The sequence below is a fragment of the Brassica napus genome, chromosome A7 (genome assembly GCF_020379485.1).
Source record: "Brassica napus cultivar Da-Ae chromosome A7, Da-Ae, whole genome shotgun sequence".
NCBI lineage: Eukaryota > Viridiplantae > Streptophyta > Magnoliopsida > Brassicales > Brassicaceae > Brassica > Brassica napus.
In genome coordinates this window covers 23663033-23681189 of record NC_063440.1, presented here as the reverse complement: position 1 = coordinate 23681189, position 18157 = coordinate 23663033, and the positions used below count along the sequence as shown (strand labels likewise).

Genomic DNA, 18157 nt, shown 5'->3' with positions numbered 1-18157 from the left:
AACTTTCAATTTTTTAAAAAAACATAAGCCCATTACTTTTTTTCTTAATACTACTATCCTTGTTTTCAAACAAAAATATTTTTTTTTAAAAGACTGCAATCCATGTTTCCAAACACTCCAAATTTTTAAAAGTCCTATTCAAGTCTCCAAACACTCCAATTTTGTACTTGAGTTTTAATAAGATAGATTGACACAGAAAATGAAATAGCTTTAAGAAGCTTTATTGTGCAATGAAACTAAAGAAAGGAAGAATCTTTATGTTTGTCACCAAGATAAGTAAGATTGTAAATGATTCATAAATATGAAAGGAGAGGCTGCATTCAACGCAGCCAAAGTTACTTTGTTCATCACATTACAATCACATTTATACTACTAGTCTACTTGTAAAGGAACCCTAACACACATAGCTTTATAACATAGTAATGGGCTTGTTGGTATTGTCTTGGGCTTGTCTTGTATAGTCTAATACTCTCCCGCAAACTTAGCGTCAGGTGAAAGCAAGATGCTGAGTTTGAACCGCAAATGCAAATGGCTTGGGGAGTAGGTAGTGGAAGCATGATCAAATGGAGCTATAGGTGTAATCTTCAATTCACCACATAGAAGAGATTGTTGGTCTATACTTGGAGAGTATCGCATGGCTTCACTCAGAGGTTTCTCTTGAACTTGGAGAGCTTAGTCGATCTCACTCAGAGGTACATTGTGACCTTTCTTTCTCACAAAGAGTCCGGGTTCTTTCATGACCCATGTAACTCAACAAATTTGTCTGATACAAAAGGGACTTTCCCACAACAACTTCAATCCTACCCACTGTCTATTTTCCATCCAATAACCAACTAGAACATTGCAGTTCATTCTCTTTGGCATTTCATCGAACAGGTTGTGTGCATTCAGCATATCCGACCCTAACTTGCTTATCTAAACACACCCTTATCAGCCCAATCAATCACAGTCTATCTCATCTAACTTTCTGAGTTCCAGACCTACGAATCTAAACCAGCCAATATCCATCTCAAACCATGTCTAATAAGAGATCACGAATATTACCATAGATATTTTGGTTTGAAGACTTCTTCCATCCAGCGATGAAGTATGTGATGCCTCTAGTCCGCTTGATCTCTGGCCACTCATGACACGTGATGTATGACGTGAAACGTTTCCCTTCGAAACTCAGACTCTTCAATCTTCGTGCACTCTCAAAGGTTCTGACTTTAGCTGTCTCTCAAAGGTTCTGACTTTAGCTGTCATAAAGCTTCAACCTTTAACTACTATGAAGTAATAAAACGCACAGAAACGTGTCAACGACTGAACATCAACGGCTTGAGGACTCAGACTCTTCTTCAGATGAACCAAACTCTTCTTCTTCAAATAAAGCTCATGTCTTGTTTCTCTGCTTGCTTGGATCGAGAAAACACTAAATCCTTGGAGCTTCAGGGGTAGAAAATGGTCGTTTGTTCCTTCTTCAAGACCCTCTGAATCTTCATGGATTAAAAGTTTGAAGCTTTAGTTATGGAAAGTGACAGTGTTGAGAGGCTTGGGCAGGGCAACGTTGAGAGGCTTGGTCTTCTCGCAGGTTCTTCTTTCTCAGACAAAGCTCTGTTTTTTTTTTTTGTAAGCCACGAAACTTCTTCAACAGAAACGAGCAGAAGCTTGAGAGCAAGAAATAAAAATTTGTAGATCCCTGATCGACTGCAGCTCTGATACCATGTGAATAAACTCAAAACAACATAGATTCTGCTCATAAGAGCTTATTGACACAGAAAATGAAATAGTTTTAAGAAGCTTTATTGTGCAATGAAACTAAGAATCTTTATGTTTGTCACCAAGATAAGTAAGATTGTAAATGATTCATAAATATGAAAGGAGAGGCTGCATTCAACGCAGCCAAAGTTACTTTGTTCATCACATTACAATCACATTTATACTACTAGTCTACTTGTAAAGGAACCCTAACACACATAGCTTTATAACATAGTAATGGGCTTGTTGGTATTGTCTTGGGCTTGTCTTGTATAGTCTAATACATATAAGGACGACGGTGGCATGTATTAGAGACCTTTTGCATGTATTAAAGACAGGCAGCACAACTGACTACTGATGTCATGTGTTCACATTATCTCAAACACTTAATTGAGACCATAAATATGTTCACTATAATAAAAACCCAGATAGATCACAATGGACATTGTCACGACCCACAATCCAAAGTTTAAACATCTTTGGGTTGTATTCTAACAAACACGCTTTTTGATAATTATTTGGTTTGTTGGTGGCTACGCAATTTTAAAGATAAAAAGCAACAACCTACGAAGAATACTATAGAGCAACTTGGGAACATTATTTTTTGGTTATAGCTATTAAATAAAATCGTTTCAAAAAAATAATATCCATATTAATGCATAAGTTAGAAGAAGAATGTATGGGGTTTCCATAAAAGAAAAAGAAACTTTGGGTTCGCGAAAAGAATACAAGAAATATTTGAGAATCAGCGAATTGAAAAGATTAGTGGTGGATCGTGTGTGGGCGCAATCGTCAGAAGTTTTACAAAACTTTTGCTTTATTACAAAATCAATCCTTTCTCTTTTTCTTTTATTTAGTTTTGGTGGGAGCCAGAACACATCATGTTGGCCAACTAACCGCACTTTTCAGGTGATGGAATCTAAGCTAGTCCCAATTACTTTATAGTTTTGTTTCGTTTTCTTTCTTCTTTGCTATACTAATATTTCTCAAGGTTCGAAATTGCGCTAGGCGCAATCCATACGGTTGATTTATATCCATAGAATATTAAATTTAATTTGGATAAAGTAAAATAAAATAAACATTGTAAAAGTTAAATCAAAACTGTGAAACGTGAGTTATGTCTTGTGGCTTTTGGTTTATTTCCTTTTCCATGCACTTAGCGCATTTAAAGTCAAATTTGCTATACCTCCACTACATTTTTTACTTTATAATAAAATAAAAAATGGGTTTTATATTTTTTTTGTTTGTTATTCCATTTTTTTTTCAAAAAAGTTGGGTATTAAACTCCATTATCGAATTATTCTATTTTGAAGAAGAAAAAATAAAATTTTACACATAATATGCTTTTAGGTTCAATTTTTGTAGTCCCAATTAATTTGAATTTGAATTTAGATTTAGTGGATCACAAAATTACCTTTCAACCATTGTCTACTTCTTTGTTTTTGATCTAATTTGCGCCTATGGTTTCCTTATCCACCATTGTTGTCGATTTTACATACATGAAATTGATAGATTTTAATCCAACATCTAATTATAAAGCTTTAAAATAATAAAACCAATTTTTTTTAAGATTTCTGATTTCTAAACAGCATAATTCGTAGAAAAACAGAGCATAATATGTCTGTATTTTCTTAAACCACGGTTGATGTGAATCTGCAGTCACCACATAACGTCACTGAACTGGTTCAATTCGTCAAGGACATACACCATGGAGCGTATACTTGGACATGGAATCGGCTGCTCAGGCGCCGCGTTTTTGAACACTGATATTTTTTACATGATTATAAGTTTGAAAGATCAAAGATGTGACCCTTTTCAATAATTGTTTTTCAGGTGTCTATACTATTAAAACATAATTTTTCTTATGATTACGTCTTTGACTTTTCTAATTAATTACAAAAATTGCTATTACCATTTTGAAAATTTTAAATGGTTTTTGGCCACATTAATTGCACCAGTCAGAAACAGAAACATGTATTTAAAAGTGAATTTAGAAGCCCATTTTAGCAGTAAAAAAGCTTAGAATTTCAAGCTCGTTTCTATTTTATCAGAAACCCAATCAGATTATAATCATTTTTATGTATACTTCAAAGATCTATACTAAAATTCATTTATGATATATATGCTATTTGCATTGTGTTAGCACTTTAGCCATGCCAAAAATCTGAATATAATTTTTTATTATTACTTTTCGTTTCCTGTTTTTTTTAAGTCCGTCGAAGAATTTGGATTACTTGTGGTTGGGTTTCACGAATTTATAGACAAAGCTCATTTAAATACTTGATTTTTATTGACAAAAAAAAATTAGAAACCCATTTTAAAAACAGTAAAACATAAAAATGGATTCAAATTTTTGTTTGTATTTCTTTTAATCACCTTTTAAAATTCGCTACGAAAAGGATATTTGGGATTTAATAGTTTACAATAAACAAAAAATATTAATACAAGGAACTCTTCAAAATTACTTTGTATGACTATAAAACCTTAACACTATTAAAAAAATTAGTTATCATCACATAACACATAAGGTTACAATTAACAAATATTTAATTTTCAAAAGAAACAAATCCCGTACTTTTAAAATGCGAGTCATTATATATATTTTTATATTTATATCTCAATACATGTTATCCTAAATATATAAAACAACTACTACAAATATAACAAAAAAACAATAATAAAAATATAAATGTTATAAAGATAATATGTTCTTAAATAATATATTTAAAAAGAGATAGCTTCGTGTTTTTAAAGTGTGGATCAAAATCTAGTATATTATTATTTTCTATGTCAATAAACAGTTTATATATAATTAAAATACGGAGCCGAAAATAAATGAGAAATAAATTTTGGTGCATTATGCAAAGCCAAGTCCATCAAAATACGAAAGTTAAGTACTACTTTAAGCCCATTAACAATGGGCAAAGTAGGGTTTTTTGTAAAAGAATAATGGGCTACGTAGGTTCAGATTTATCTCTTTATGGTTGGCCTGTCCCACGTCAATATTTCCAGTTTCCACGAAAATTCTCAAAATTATTTTTTTTAAAATAAGTACTCCAAGAAGTAACAGTCACCGTGTAGAGTCAAAAGTGCACTGAAAAGATGAGTAATGATTTCTATTAATAACTTTTGAATACGATTAAAAGTCCGGATATTTTGAACTTAATATTTGAGATCAAAGCCAAAGAGAATAGAGCTCGTCAGTAATATTTCCAATATAATTACATTTATATTAAAATAAATATAAAATTCAATAGGTATGTTCAACTAAGATTTGAGATGATTTAGATTATTTTTTGGGAAAAAAATATTAATTAAAATCTAAAGCTTTTTAACGATTACAACCGAAACCGAATGTATGCTCGAGTAAGATGAACAACCATAATAGTAAATCAATTAAACATGGGTCAAAAATGTTATAAGGAAAAATTAAATTTACTTGAAGTAGAGAGATCCACAAATAATCTTCACTTGAATCTTTGAAATCAAAGCTCGAAAGAATTTCAAATAAATAGTTTGAAACGACGTTGAAATTACCTAGCTAATTAAAATGATTTGGAAAAATAATGAGAAACCTACTAAGGTTAAATAATTCATTAAACGAATGAGATGATTTATATTAAAAGTGAAAAAATCACTATTATTCAAATATGATTTTAAAATTTTATTTAAAATCCAATTTAGTTGAATTTTACATATTTTTCAATATATTAGCCTAGTAAGTTTTTTCCTCTAATGTTAACATTATATTCAAAATACCATCCAATTTTACATCCTAGTCTCCACTCCTAGTTCTTTATTACAGTATTATACTACTGTTGGTACATACCTTAAAGACATCGGAGTAATTTGAGCTTCATGTTCACAAATATAGAGAGCACTATTACGCTTAAACACCGATGAGAGTGGAATGTTGAAGAGCGGTAAAAGAAGAAAAAGTAGATCAAATATCTCTAACCAACCTAGAGTTTAAGCAATAATAGTTAAACTTAAATTTAACTCTTTATTAAACATAAAGATTGAGTTGCAAATAATTGATCGTTGAAATTTCTACTTCAAAAATAATTTTTGTAATACTGAATTAATATTTAATTAATAAATTAAGCGGAAACCAAATAAACCTATAATCTAAATAAGTAAAATTGGTATATATGACAACATATATGACGTAAATCATTAGTTCTTGAACCTAAAGTCCTAAATGCAAACTCACCATTTGTGAGTGTCTTAACATGCAAGGTTCATTATCATACCATTTTACTTTGCATAATTACCTCAACTTTATGATAATCACATGTTTGGACCCTCCACCCACTACGTTATTTATTTCATATGTCCCAGTTTGTGTATATTGGTGACATGTATCATTGTTTGTAGCTCCATGAGTTTTCTTGTCTCTTTCTCTTTTTCACATTCGGCATGAGTTTATTGTTTATACATTTGACCCTCCTGTCTGTTTGATTTGGTTTATTTAGTAAATATCGAAAACTTATAGAAAATACTTACAAGAAACGTATCTCCCCAATAATTATATATTTGATGTAATACTGTAAAGAAAAAAATATTACCTTAACCTACCTATTATTATATGATTAAAATGGGATCATCTTTTGGCAGAATCCCAAAAGTATATTTAGCTTCTTTTTATGTTCCAAGATTCTATTTCACCATATTGTACACTACTCAACAAAGGCGTATTTCTAAACGAAAACAATATAAAACGAATTTCGGGCGCATTCAAAAAAAGTTGTAGTCAGATAACTTATTTAACGACCAACACATCATAATTGTCCTTGAAAGGCTATACTATACTAGTGCGTATTTGCATGCATTAATATATATATAGGTTAAATTGAGAAATTTGAAAAGCAAGCGCAATCTATGCATGTCAAAAAGCTTTGGATATCTCTTTTGTCCTCGATCAGTTTGTTAATAAATTGATTTATCTAAAGCAATTGATAATTAATCTTTTAAGGTTAAATCAATCTTCGACCTAGACATTAGTTATACTTGGTCATATGACTCATATCTATCAAAGCTCTATGACAACTCTAAAAATAAGCCATTGATTGCTATTGCTAATTCTTATTATTATAATATATTTAAGTTTGTAAGTATGAACAACTGAGCTTACATGTGGATAACGTTGTTGTTCCCCAATTTTTGTTTGTTTTCTTTCCTTTCATGTGACAGATCCACCGTTAAGTACTTAAGTTGAGAACTAGTGGCGTCATAACTCATAACCGACGACAAAAAAGACTCCTAACTAACAAATTAATATATGTAAGAGAAAAACAACCAAGTGAGTAAGTGGCCGAACAAACTTAACCGGCCAGTTTCTTTATTTTTATCGGTCCCATAGTCCCATATGTTTTTATGGCTCTTATTCTTTCATTGATCGTATTTACTCTATGACAGTTATTATGAACGATATACTGTATGGTCCAAAACATAGCTCAGTTATTTTCCGGTGGTTGATGCAACAAAGTGACAAATTTCTTCACCGAATTTCTCTAATGTGTCTGCTAAAAAAATGGTTCACCACGTAATCTGATGATAAAATATTAACAATATTTATACAAAAAAAATATTTTACAGGAAAATACACGTAACGAGTTGGAAACAAAATCCAAGTGAGAGAAGGTATTTATCAAATCTACCCTCAGATCTCATACCAAAAAAACCTTCCACAATCAAATCCAAGAAATCCAAAAGAATATTACATATAATCGATCAGACAAGAACAACTAATATAATTATTGTTTTATGGGTTTTTTACCAAGATCTGATGGATTCATCATGACACTCCAAGACAAAGATTATAGATGAGTGTTGTTGATGTTAGCTACATTGGTAGTCTCGTAAACTGGCAAGCCTCCACGAGACAACTCGTAGTTCTGCAACTCAAAGAGATCAGAACTTGAATCACTCTCCATTCCATCATCATCCTTTCCCTTGCTCTTTATTCTCCGGGCCTCATCATCATCATCATCATCAATATCACCATCATGGTCAGCCCAAAACTTATCTTTCTCTGAGAGGTTTTCCATCACTCTAAGTTTCTCATCAAGCCAAGACAACTCTTTGTTTATTTTCTTTTCTTCCAGTACTTCCACTTGGTTTGTGGTAGAAGTGAAATTCAAGAACTGCTTGTAGTTCTTGGTGGGAGTGTTTAAATAAGGAGGAGGAGTTCTGAAACCCGAGCTTGACGACGAGAACAGAGATTTTGATGATGATGATGTCGTTGTGGCTGTTGAATTAGATTTACTTGAGCCTAAGAGATGGCTAATACTGCTTCTTCTCCTCCTCCTCATCCATCCACCTCCAGGGATCTCATCTTCGACTTCTCGGTCCGTTGGCTTTGCCTTTGACTTGTTCTTCTTCGAGCCCGCTTGGTGAAATAAAGAGTTCAAGAAGCTGGCGATTCTCCCACCAGGCGAGCTTGGTTGCTTGTGTCTCACGTTACCAAACCTCTCTTTGATTATTGTAACATCTTGTTTCTCAGGATGATCTTGGTGAAGATGATGCACCTGCTCTGAATATCTCATCGGTAAATCAAGGCTTCTTCTTCTCCCTCCTCCTAATATTCCCCATCTCCTTCGATTCTCCTCTCTCGCAGCGTTATAACTATACTTTTGTGTGTGTCTATGGTCACCTGAGGAGAAGTCGTTGTAGCCGGAGAAGTATACGGCGGCCTCGAACACGTCGAGCTCGCCAGAATAAGCATCAGTGCGCTTGTGAGAAGACATTCTCTTGGAGACCTTATCTGGTTCTGCTGATGAGATCCCTTTCATGGACATTATTAAATTAGGGTTTGAAGATGAGATACTTGGATGATAAGGAGGAACAAGTTTACAGTATATGATAGAATGAAATATAAGGTCTTTAGGTTTATATAACAACAAATAATGTGACTTGTAAGTCTTTCATCATTAAGTATGTGAATATACGGGTCGTAAAACGTATACATCATGCGATATCCATACGTCAATAATATTAGTGGATTACGATAGTTTATATATTTAGAATGGTTACAATCAAATGGTTTGAATGTTGAAAAAGTTAGAAATTTGGAGGGACATATGTCATAAGAGTTTTGTGTGACCCACAAAATGCGTGAGTGAGGAACTTAATTGAAGGAGAAGGTGGGCTCCTTTGATTTTATTAGCTTTCTGATAAGGTGTAGGAAATTAATTGATTGTATTTATGATAATGTGGGGCTATCCTCTCTGGTGTGCCTTGGATTCTAACTTTGAAGTTTTTTTTTCTTTTTGCAATTTGTCCTTGGTTTTCAAAAACTTGGTCGGTTATGGACAGCAATCCACACAAGACGCATGAGTCCATTAAATTCTATTTATACCAGTTAATAGTTACCTTAAAAATAATTCTTACTCCTCTAAGGCTCTAACTAATGTATAAATGTCTGTTTGAACAAATCTTTTGTGACCTTAATCTAATTTTGTAGATCAAAAAAATTCTTAGAATCTGAATACGTGTGTCTCTTTAATTTAGTAAAATAAACATTGTGGGTGTGTTTCTTATCTTTTGAAGAAGAGCTTTGAAGTCACTCATCCATGACAATTAAATCTTTATTCAATAATCATGAGAGTCAAATTAATGATCTTTTTATAATCACTCTCAGGTCAGTATTTAGGGTATTTAGTACCCAAAAAAGTATGTAGTACAATACCCTTCAAAGAGAAATCCAATTTTAAATTTGTAGTAATGATACTAAACAAAAAGTAAACATATTGCCATTAAATTCATCATTTTAAAAGTTCCAAATCTGTTGATGAGTGAAAGTTTTAAATTTACTACTAGTATTTCTTCGATCTTTCAAAGAACCGTTTTGTGACTTTTTCGTTTTGTCTTTTACATCTAATTGACCTGACCTCCCATCACAATCTTAGTCGCTTGGCTGGATTTCTGAGATTTTATCCGTAATGTTTTGTGAAAACATCGAAGAAACATATTATACGATCAATATGGTATTATGATATCTCTGTCAAAATTCTTTTGTATTGAACTTAATGAATTATTTGGTTAATATTTAGGGCATAAACCAAAGCAGACTTGTCCGAATATTATGAGTTTGAGATTATCATAACCCGAGTTGTTCTACCATTTGTATGGCCAATAAAGTTGGTTGCTCAAAAAAAAAAGTATGGCCAATAAAGTTTGCTATAATCTAGTCTAAAACAATATAGAATCTTGGAATCCAATTTAGTGTAACAGGATGTTAATTATGAACGAAGACTAAAAACAAGTTTTAGGAACAAAGAGATAAAAATTTCTCATAAACAGCTGATCGAATGTGTTACGAGGACTGGTGAGATATACTATAGAGAATTTCTCAATACAGAATTAATATTTTAATAGAATAACATTAGAAATTTGTTCTTTAATAACAAAAGAAGATGTAAATAAAGAAGAAAAAACTGGGCTTAGGAAGGAGGCAACGTCACGTTGTATAGATTCCATATTTAATGGTTACAAAGGCATGACATAGACATGCCACGAATAGTAAGTAGTGGTTAAGATGAGATTCGAGCCCACACGTGCGGAGACATGTCAAGGGAGATGACACGTGACATGGTTTTGGTTGTAAAACAATCAACAACAAAGACATAACTAGGGAAGAGCTTTGTCATGAGGCGTACACGTTGAAAAGGATATGTTAAGAGCACCTGAGCCCCCTGGTTTTGTAGTGGACAGTTGCATCTCCATCTCCATCTCCATCATACCTAACCAATCCTTGATATTCATGAAAATAATGCTATTTTCTTTGACCAATAAAGAAAGAATCATTTTAGTTTTTTATGTATATAAAAACATTTCTGTTAAAATAAAAGATCTCCCTATATTTCTATGATCTTTTTTTTTTTGCTAAAATATATTTCTATGATTGTCAAGTCAATATCTGGAGTTTGGAGGTTTTGGTGAAGGAAACAAAAGAGGGAGAATTGTAAGGTAGCTTTCTTTTATTGTGAACCTCAGCACTCTTAAAGTTGCTTCTTATGGCTATACTTCTCTCACCAATCCCATCTCTTTCTATCAAACACTCCCCATGTGTTCATCTTCCCCTGAAACTATCCTCTCCAATTGCAAATCATTCAAGTAGCTAGGAAACAGCCGAAACACGATAAGTTATAACTGGGCCCATTTAGCCCAATAAGTTTTTCGTGTTTTCCACAGTGGGCTCAAATGTTTGGCCCTACAAATGAAAACTCTTCGAACTATTACGAAAAACAATGCCTTATTTCTGAGACAACACAGTGTGGTGGGCTTCGAAAGACTGGCCACCATTTTCACCTTCCGCAACTTTCATTCACACATGAATTTTTTGAGTAACAAGAAAGTTCCAATCCTTTTGGCTCATAATCTCTCTCATACTATCATACACACAGGATTCAGATTAGAATCAATGGTTAAACCTCTTCCCAAGGACTTATTTTCTTTGATAACTAAGTTGTTTACAAGTGGTAATTCACGTATGTATTAGTTATAAACTTCTAATTTACTTGATCTGAGTATATTTAGCAGCTAGTATCATCAGTTAGAACTCTTGTTCAGATTTTTTTTCTTGTTCAGAAATTTGCTAAACGCACTAATCCAGACCTAACAAGTTACCAAAATACTAAAAAATAAGAAAGCATTCTTAGCGCTATTATCAATATAATATATATTTTTTTTTTTGATAACCATCAATATAATATAATTTTTTTTTTGATGAAAGAGCTATTGAATCACAAACAAACCTTAATAAGAAGTCCTTCTCTTATTAAACACTCAAAGCTCAAATCACAAGATCACTTCACACACAAATCGTGAGTAGTGAAAACACACATGTATCTCTATATATATGACCAACTAAATCCTAATCCTAATCAGAACAACACTTTCAATATTTCCTAATTTCTTTTAGATAAACATAACTCAAATAGGAAACTTGTAACCTAAGATATCTTTCAAGCTTATCCAACATTCTCCCCCTTAAGCTTGAATTCATCTTTACTTACATCTCGAACTCCGACAAGTCTTCTCATCTCCAAGAACTTAACTCGGCCAAGTGATTTTGTCAAGATATCTGCTCTTTGCTCATTTCCCGGAACATGCTCAACATCTACTTGCTCATTCTCAACACACTCACGTATAAAGTGAAACCTTCGATGTATATGTTTGCTTCGCCCATGGAAAACCGGATTTTTCGTCAGTGCAATAGCCGATTTATTATCCACTCGTATTGTTACCTTCTTGCTTGACTTCCCGACAACTTCTCCTAACAAGTCTTGAAGCCATATCGCTTGTTTAGCTGCTTCGGTTGCAGCCATAAACTCTGCCTCGCATGATGACAACGCGACGATCTCTTGCTTCTGTGAACACCATGATATTGGACTTTGATCTAGATAAAACACATGTCCTGTAGTGCTTTTTCCATCGTCGTCATCTACGTTGTGAGAACTGTCACTGAAACCTAATAATTCATGCTTTCTTGTCCGAGTAAACACAAGCCCGAGTGTGGTAGTTCCCCGTAAGTATCGTAGGACCTGTTTTAGTGCAGCACCATGAGACTCCTTGGGCTCTTGCATGTATCTACTCAATACCCCAACCGCGAAAGACAAATCTGGCCGGGTATGAAGTAAGTACCGTAGACACCCTATGCTCCTTCTATACTCTGTTTCATTTATGTTCTTTTCTTTAGAAGACTTTGACAACTTTACATTCATATCCATTGGTATGTGCGTAGGATTGCACATACTCATGCCGGTTTCTTCTAATATTTTTTGAGCGTACCGTTCTTGTTTTAGTACAATGCCTTCACCATATTGATGTACCTCAATTCCCAAATAATAGGTTAGCTTCCCAAGGTCGCTCATCTCGAACTTCATAGACATCTTGCGTTTAAACTCGATAATGGACCGTTGTGACGTACCTGTCACCAGTAGATCGTCCACGTACACTGCTACAATAAGAACTTCATTCTTTTCCCTCTTTCTATATAATGAAGGCTCCTTCGAGCATCGTTGAAACTTTAGTTCCAAGAGAATTTTATTTAGTTTCGTGTTCCAAGCCCTGGGTGCTTGCTTTAAACCATAGAGAGCCTTCTTTAGTTTATAGACTTTGTTTTGTTTTCCTGCGACTTGAAAGCCCTCTGGCTGTAATACAAACACTTCCTCTTTAAGTTCTCCGTGCAAGAATGCTGTCTTCACATCCAAGTGATGGATTTCCCATCCTTCACATGCTGCTAAGGCTATGATCAAACGAATAGTCTCAATGCGAGCTACAGGAGCGAACACTTCGTCGTAGTCGACACCATGTCGTTGAACATAGCCTTTTGCCACTAACCGAGCTTTATATTTGCTAATTGTTCCATCTGCGTTCCTCTTTATCTTAAAGACCCACTTTAAACCGATAGGTTTAACTCCTAGAGGAAGATCTACAAGCTCCCAAGTGTCATTTTTCTCTATAGAAAAGATTTCTTCTCTACATGCATCGAGCCATACTTTCATTGTTTTGGCTTCTTCAAAGTCCCATGGTTCGTCATTTATTACCATAAGAAGTCGTTCGCACTCCAGCTCTGCAACAAGGATGTAATCATCGAGATATGCTGGTTTACTAACGGCTCTGGATGATCTTCGTAGTTCAGGTTGTCCGTTTTGAGAATCGTCGACGTTATCATCTTCTTCATCGCTTAGCTCATCTTCCTCGTTAGTTTGGTTAACGTTTTGATCAACGTTATTATCGTCAGAAGCTCTTACTCCTGCTCCTTCCTTTACTGGATTGTAACCAACCAGGAACGTGTCGCTTTCAAGAGTACTTGTAGTTGGTTTGTTCCAGTCCCATTCTCGGTTTTCCTCGAAAACAACATCACGGCTTACTACAACTCTCTTGCTAGCCGGATCAAACAGACGGTATGCTTTCGACCCAGGTTCAGTTCCCAGATGGACTAATCTTCTCGACCTATCATCAAGTTTTCTTCGCCCCACTGTATCGGTTCGAGCATGACAAACACAGCCAAAAACACGAACATGAGATAGGTTTGGCTTTTTACTTCGTAAAGCTTCGTATGGCGTCATTCCTTGCAGGGCCCTTGTCGTGATCCTATTTATCAGATAGGTAGCATGTCTCACCGCTTCTCCCCACATATTGTTTGGTACGTTCATATGTTTCAGAATGCTTCTAGTCATCTCAAGGAGCGTTCTGTTCCGTCTCTCTACAACCCCGTTCTGTTGAGGAGAATATGGTGCTGTCATATGTCGTTGGATTCCATTCTTGTTGCAATATTCTTGAAATTCTCGTGACATAAACTCACCACCACGGTCTGTTCTGAACATCTTTAGCTCTCTTTTAGTTTCTTGTTCTGCTACCGCCTTGAAGTTTTTGAATTTATCAAATGCTTCGCTTTTCTCTGACAACAAGATTGTCCACATGTAACGAGTCTGATCGTCGATTAGAACAAAAACATATTTCTTTCCTGATGGCGTTGATGGCGTGATAGGTCCACATAGGTCTCCGTGGACGAGTTCAAGAGGACGTGATGCTCGGAAGGTAGTTGTTTTCGGAAAAGGTTGTCTTACTTGCTTTCCAAGCAAGCATGACGTACATGTCTCTTTCTCTACTTCGATGTTTGGGACTCCATCGACCAATTTGTTTCTGATCATTGTCTTCATTGTTTCTGTCTTGACATGGACGAGGCGGGCATGCCACCTATTTGACTCGGTCATGACTATCTTCAAACATTCCGCTCCTCCATGAACCTCTAACTTCACTTTGTACAGTCTATTCTTAGTTCTAGTTGTTTTCACCATTAGTCCACCGAATCTGTCGTACAACATTAGAGTGTCACCTTTCATGTTTACTTCACAGCCAGCTTCAGTGGCCTGACCTAGACTAACGATATTGCTCTTTAGTCCCGGTATGAAGTATACATCGTGCAGTACTTTCTTCTCCCCTCCTTTGAAGATGAATTGAATAGCTCCTTTTCCTCGTATATCGATTCTAGAATCGTCACCAAATCTTACCTTTCCCGTGATTGTCTCATCTAGATTCACGAAAAAGGAACGATTTCCACTCATATGGTTGCTGGCTCCATTGTCAAGATACCACATGTTTTTCATATCAAGTTCAGTTTCGAAAACGCTTGGATTCACCTTTTTTTCATTAAGATAGACAACTTCATGCATCATTAGTTCGTCGGCTTCTTCCGTATTATTAGTCTTGTTTTCAGCGGTTTCTTGTAGTTTAAGCAGTTTGTCGGGACAGTCGCTTGCATAGTGGCCACGTTTATCACAACTAAAGCAAGTGATGTGAGATATATCTCTCTCTTGTCCCTGGTTCTGTCCGTTGCTCTGTTTGTAAGCGTCTCGTTGCGTATAAAAACTTCCACGACCTCGTCCTCTTCCACGCCAGTTAGAGCGACCTCCGCGTCCTCTTGCACCACGGCCACCGTAGCCGTTATAGCTACCTTGCTGTGATTCTGCATTCGCATACATTAATTTTTCTTGGTCATCTGACTGACTTTCTTCTTCTTCAGATATTCTTTCTTCATATGCTTTCAAACGACCAACAATATCTTCGAAGCTTGTTTCGTTTAGATTAAGAACTTGTTCAAGGGAAGCAACAATGTGTATGTACTTTTTCCTTGGTAGGCTCTTTAAAAATTTCTTCACAAGCTTTGATTCTTCGATAGTTTCTCCTAAAGACGCTGTCTTTGAAGATATCTCGGATAACTTGCCGACAAAGGCATCGATTGTATCTTCATCCTTCATCTTAAGTCTGTCAAACTCTGCCATCAATGTTTGAAGCCTTGCTTCTCGCACTCTCTCTGCACCGACATGTCTTGCCTTAATTGCCTCCCACACAGCCTTTGCCGTGTCGTGATCTCCAATCTGGAGCGTTAAAGCTTCAGGGATGGATTGAAACAGCAAAGCAATGGCCATGTTATTTTTATCTTCAGCTTTGTTTCCCGGGTCGATGGCTTCCCACACTTTGTTCACTTTGAGAGCAATCTTCATACGCATTGCCCAAACTGTATAATTTGTAGAGTTTAGCATAGGAAATCGTATAGAGGAAGGTCTAGTTTCTGCGCCATTCATCTCGTGTTCTTCCTTAATATCACTCATGTTATTGGTTTAGTATGCGTTCGTCGTTGATCGGAGTCGAAGAGTTTGTGAATATGTTTGGCTCTGATACCAAATATTGAATCACAAACAAACCTTAATAAGAAGTCCTTCTCTTATTAAACACTCAAAGCTCAAATCACAAGATCACTTCACACACAAATCGTGAGTAGTGAAAACACACATGTATCTCTATATATATGACCAACTAAATCCTAATCCTAATCAGAACAACACTTTCAATATTTCCTAATTTCTTTTAGATAAACATAACTCAAATAGGAAACTTGTAACCTAAGATATCTTTCAAGCTTATCCAACAAGAGCCCATAGGCCATGTGTGTGTTTTCTTTTAAGACTGGGGAGTTGTCCATAATCTCTCCCATGTATAATTGAAGAGGATAAGATAAGCGTGTAATTTTATCAAAAAAATAAAATAAAAGATAAGCGTGTAATCAATCACCAAAAGATATGAAAGGAGTGGCTTGAACTAAGTTACCAGATTGGCTTTGTCTCTTTTTGATTATTATTAGAACTTTTTTTTCTTCGGCCAAAAACACAAAAAACAACACCACACTATCCATCCCATTTTCAAGATTTGACGCGCACTGCCTTTTATCTTTTTACCACATTTTCTCATTTCTTTTCATATCGCTTTTAGATATTGTGAATTTGAAGTCACAGTATGTGGGGGTTAAAACAAGAAGAAACTACAGTGTCTTCTTTACTATTTTGATGACAACTTTGACGAAATTTTTCGCTCAACAATAAATTCAGGAATTTTTTTTACTATTCCTTCATTAACACTCTAGACTAGACATAATGATAGGTTCTATTCATATATTTAATTAATTTTGAGTATGAATGGGGAGCATATAATAAGTGGTCGATACACACCAAGTGGAAGGACTGCTTCTCTATTTCCATTCAACAATTTATTTAAGCTAATGTTGGACTGCTTTTTTAAAATGATAAAATAATAATGAACCACTAGCAGTTCTATTATATGAACAAAAGTTACAGAACCACTTTCTACAGTAATATATAGCAAATCCAGAGTGTTTCTTGTGTGTAGAACCACTGTTCGTACTTTTTTTTTTTTTAACTATAAGAAATAATATTTATTTGTGATTGTAGTATGTTTTTTATATCTTTACTGTTTCGCACTTGTGTTCACAATATATCATTTGAAAATTACACTACTTTATCAAAAAACAATATTGTTTTTTAATCATCCAAATTATATATATATATATATGTTAAAATTAATTTTCTATTATATTTTGAATTAAAAATTTATATTCATTGCATTTTTTAAATAACCATAAAATTAATAAAAAATCTAAATAAAAATTTAATTCTTAACGAAATTATTTTAAATTTATTTTATACCGCTTTTATCAATTTCAATGCATCCAAAACCAGGAACATATTTAATTTTAAAACTCAAAATAATAATATATATACTTAAATCATTTTTCTTATATTTGAATAAAATTATATAATTTTCATTTGTAAAGTGTTTTTAAAAATAAATAGTATTATAATTTCTATAGATTAATTTAGATTTGTACAGTACTTTGAACCACTTTTTATTCACTTTCACCATTCAAATATATGTTTTGTGCCGCCAGATTCGCTTGATCCACTTTTGTTCCGCTCGATCCGCTCGATCCACTCTTGTTCCGCTCGATCCGCTTGGTCCGCTATATCCGCAACGCTTGATCCGCTTTCTCCATTCGGAGCCTTTGGCGTGGGCGGGAGAAGACCATGAGACTGTGATGAGACTTGAGAGGGATGGAAATATAATGGGATTACACAGGTTTTGTCAAAAATAAAAAAATAAATGGCCTATACACTTTTGTTCCGCTCGATCCGCTCGATCCACTCTTGTTCCGCTCGATCCGCTTGGTCCGCTAGATCCGCAACGCTTGATCCGCTTTCTCCATTCGGAGCCTTTGGCGTGGGCGGGAGAAGACCATGAGACTGTGATGAGACTTGAGAGGGATGGAAATATAATGGGATTACACAGGTTTTGTCAAAAATAAAAAAATAAATGGCCTATACAGGTTTCGAACCTGTGACCTTCGCGTTATTAGCACGACGCTCTAACCAACTGAGCTAATAGGCCTTTGAAAGATTTCGTAAGTACTGTTTATAACAATTAATGTATTTCGGTTTTAAGTGGCAGCTTGATGGGCTTTCTCATAGTATCCAAAGCCTCATTAATCCAAACAAAGCTCACGTTCCTGGATATTAAGTTCTTTTGTAATTCTTTTTACTACCTAACACTTACGTGC

The 18157-nt window shown here is 34.7% G+C and overlaps 1 protein-coding gene, 1 long non-coding RNA gene and 1 other non-coding gene across 3 annotated transcripts; all 3 read right to left on the bottom strand.

Moving 5' to 3' along the window:
* Positions 1-277: 277 nt before the first annotated feature.
* LOC125576303 lies at positions 278-2017 on the bottom strand. The gene is made up of 2 exons (XR_007314717.1): positions 1287-2017; positions 278-1212 (listed from the first exon to the last, which is right to left on the bottom strand). It is a non-coding gene; the product is annotated as an uncharacterized LOC125576303 (long non-coding RNA).
* A 5260-nt stretch (positions 2018-7277) lies between these two features.
* LOC106357185 (protein BIG GRAIN 1-like E) lies at positions 7278-9006 on the bottom strand. Its single transcript, XM_013796863.3, has one exon. The coding sequence runs from the start codon at positions 8535-8537 to the stop codon at positions 7557-7559; it is 981 nt and encodes a 326-aa protein (XP_013652317.2). The 5' UTR covers positions 8538-9006; the 3' UTR covers positions 7278-7556.
* An 8908-nt stretch (positions 9007-17914) lies between these two features.
* TRNAI-AAU lies at positions 17915-17988 on the bottom strand. Its single transcript has one exon. It is a non-coding gene; the product is annotated as a tRNA-Ile (tRNA).
* Between the last annotated feature and the right edge of the window lie 169 nt (positions 17989-18157).

What these genes read in the sequence shown, in the direction of transcription:
- LOC106357185 (XM_013796863.3), bottom strand. Translation starts at nt 8,537, where the DNA reads ATGTCCATGAAAGGGATCTCATCAGCAGAACCAGATAAGGTCTCCAAG.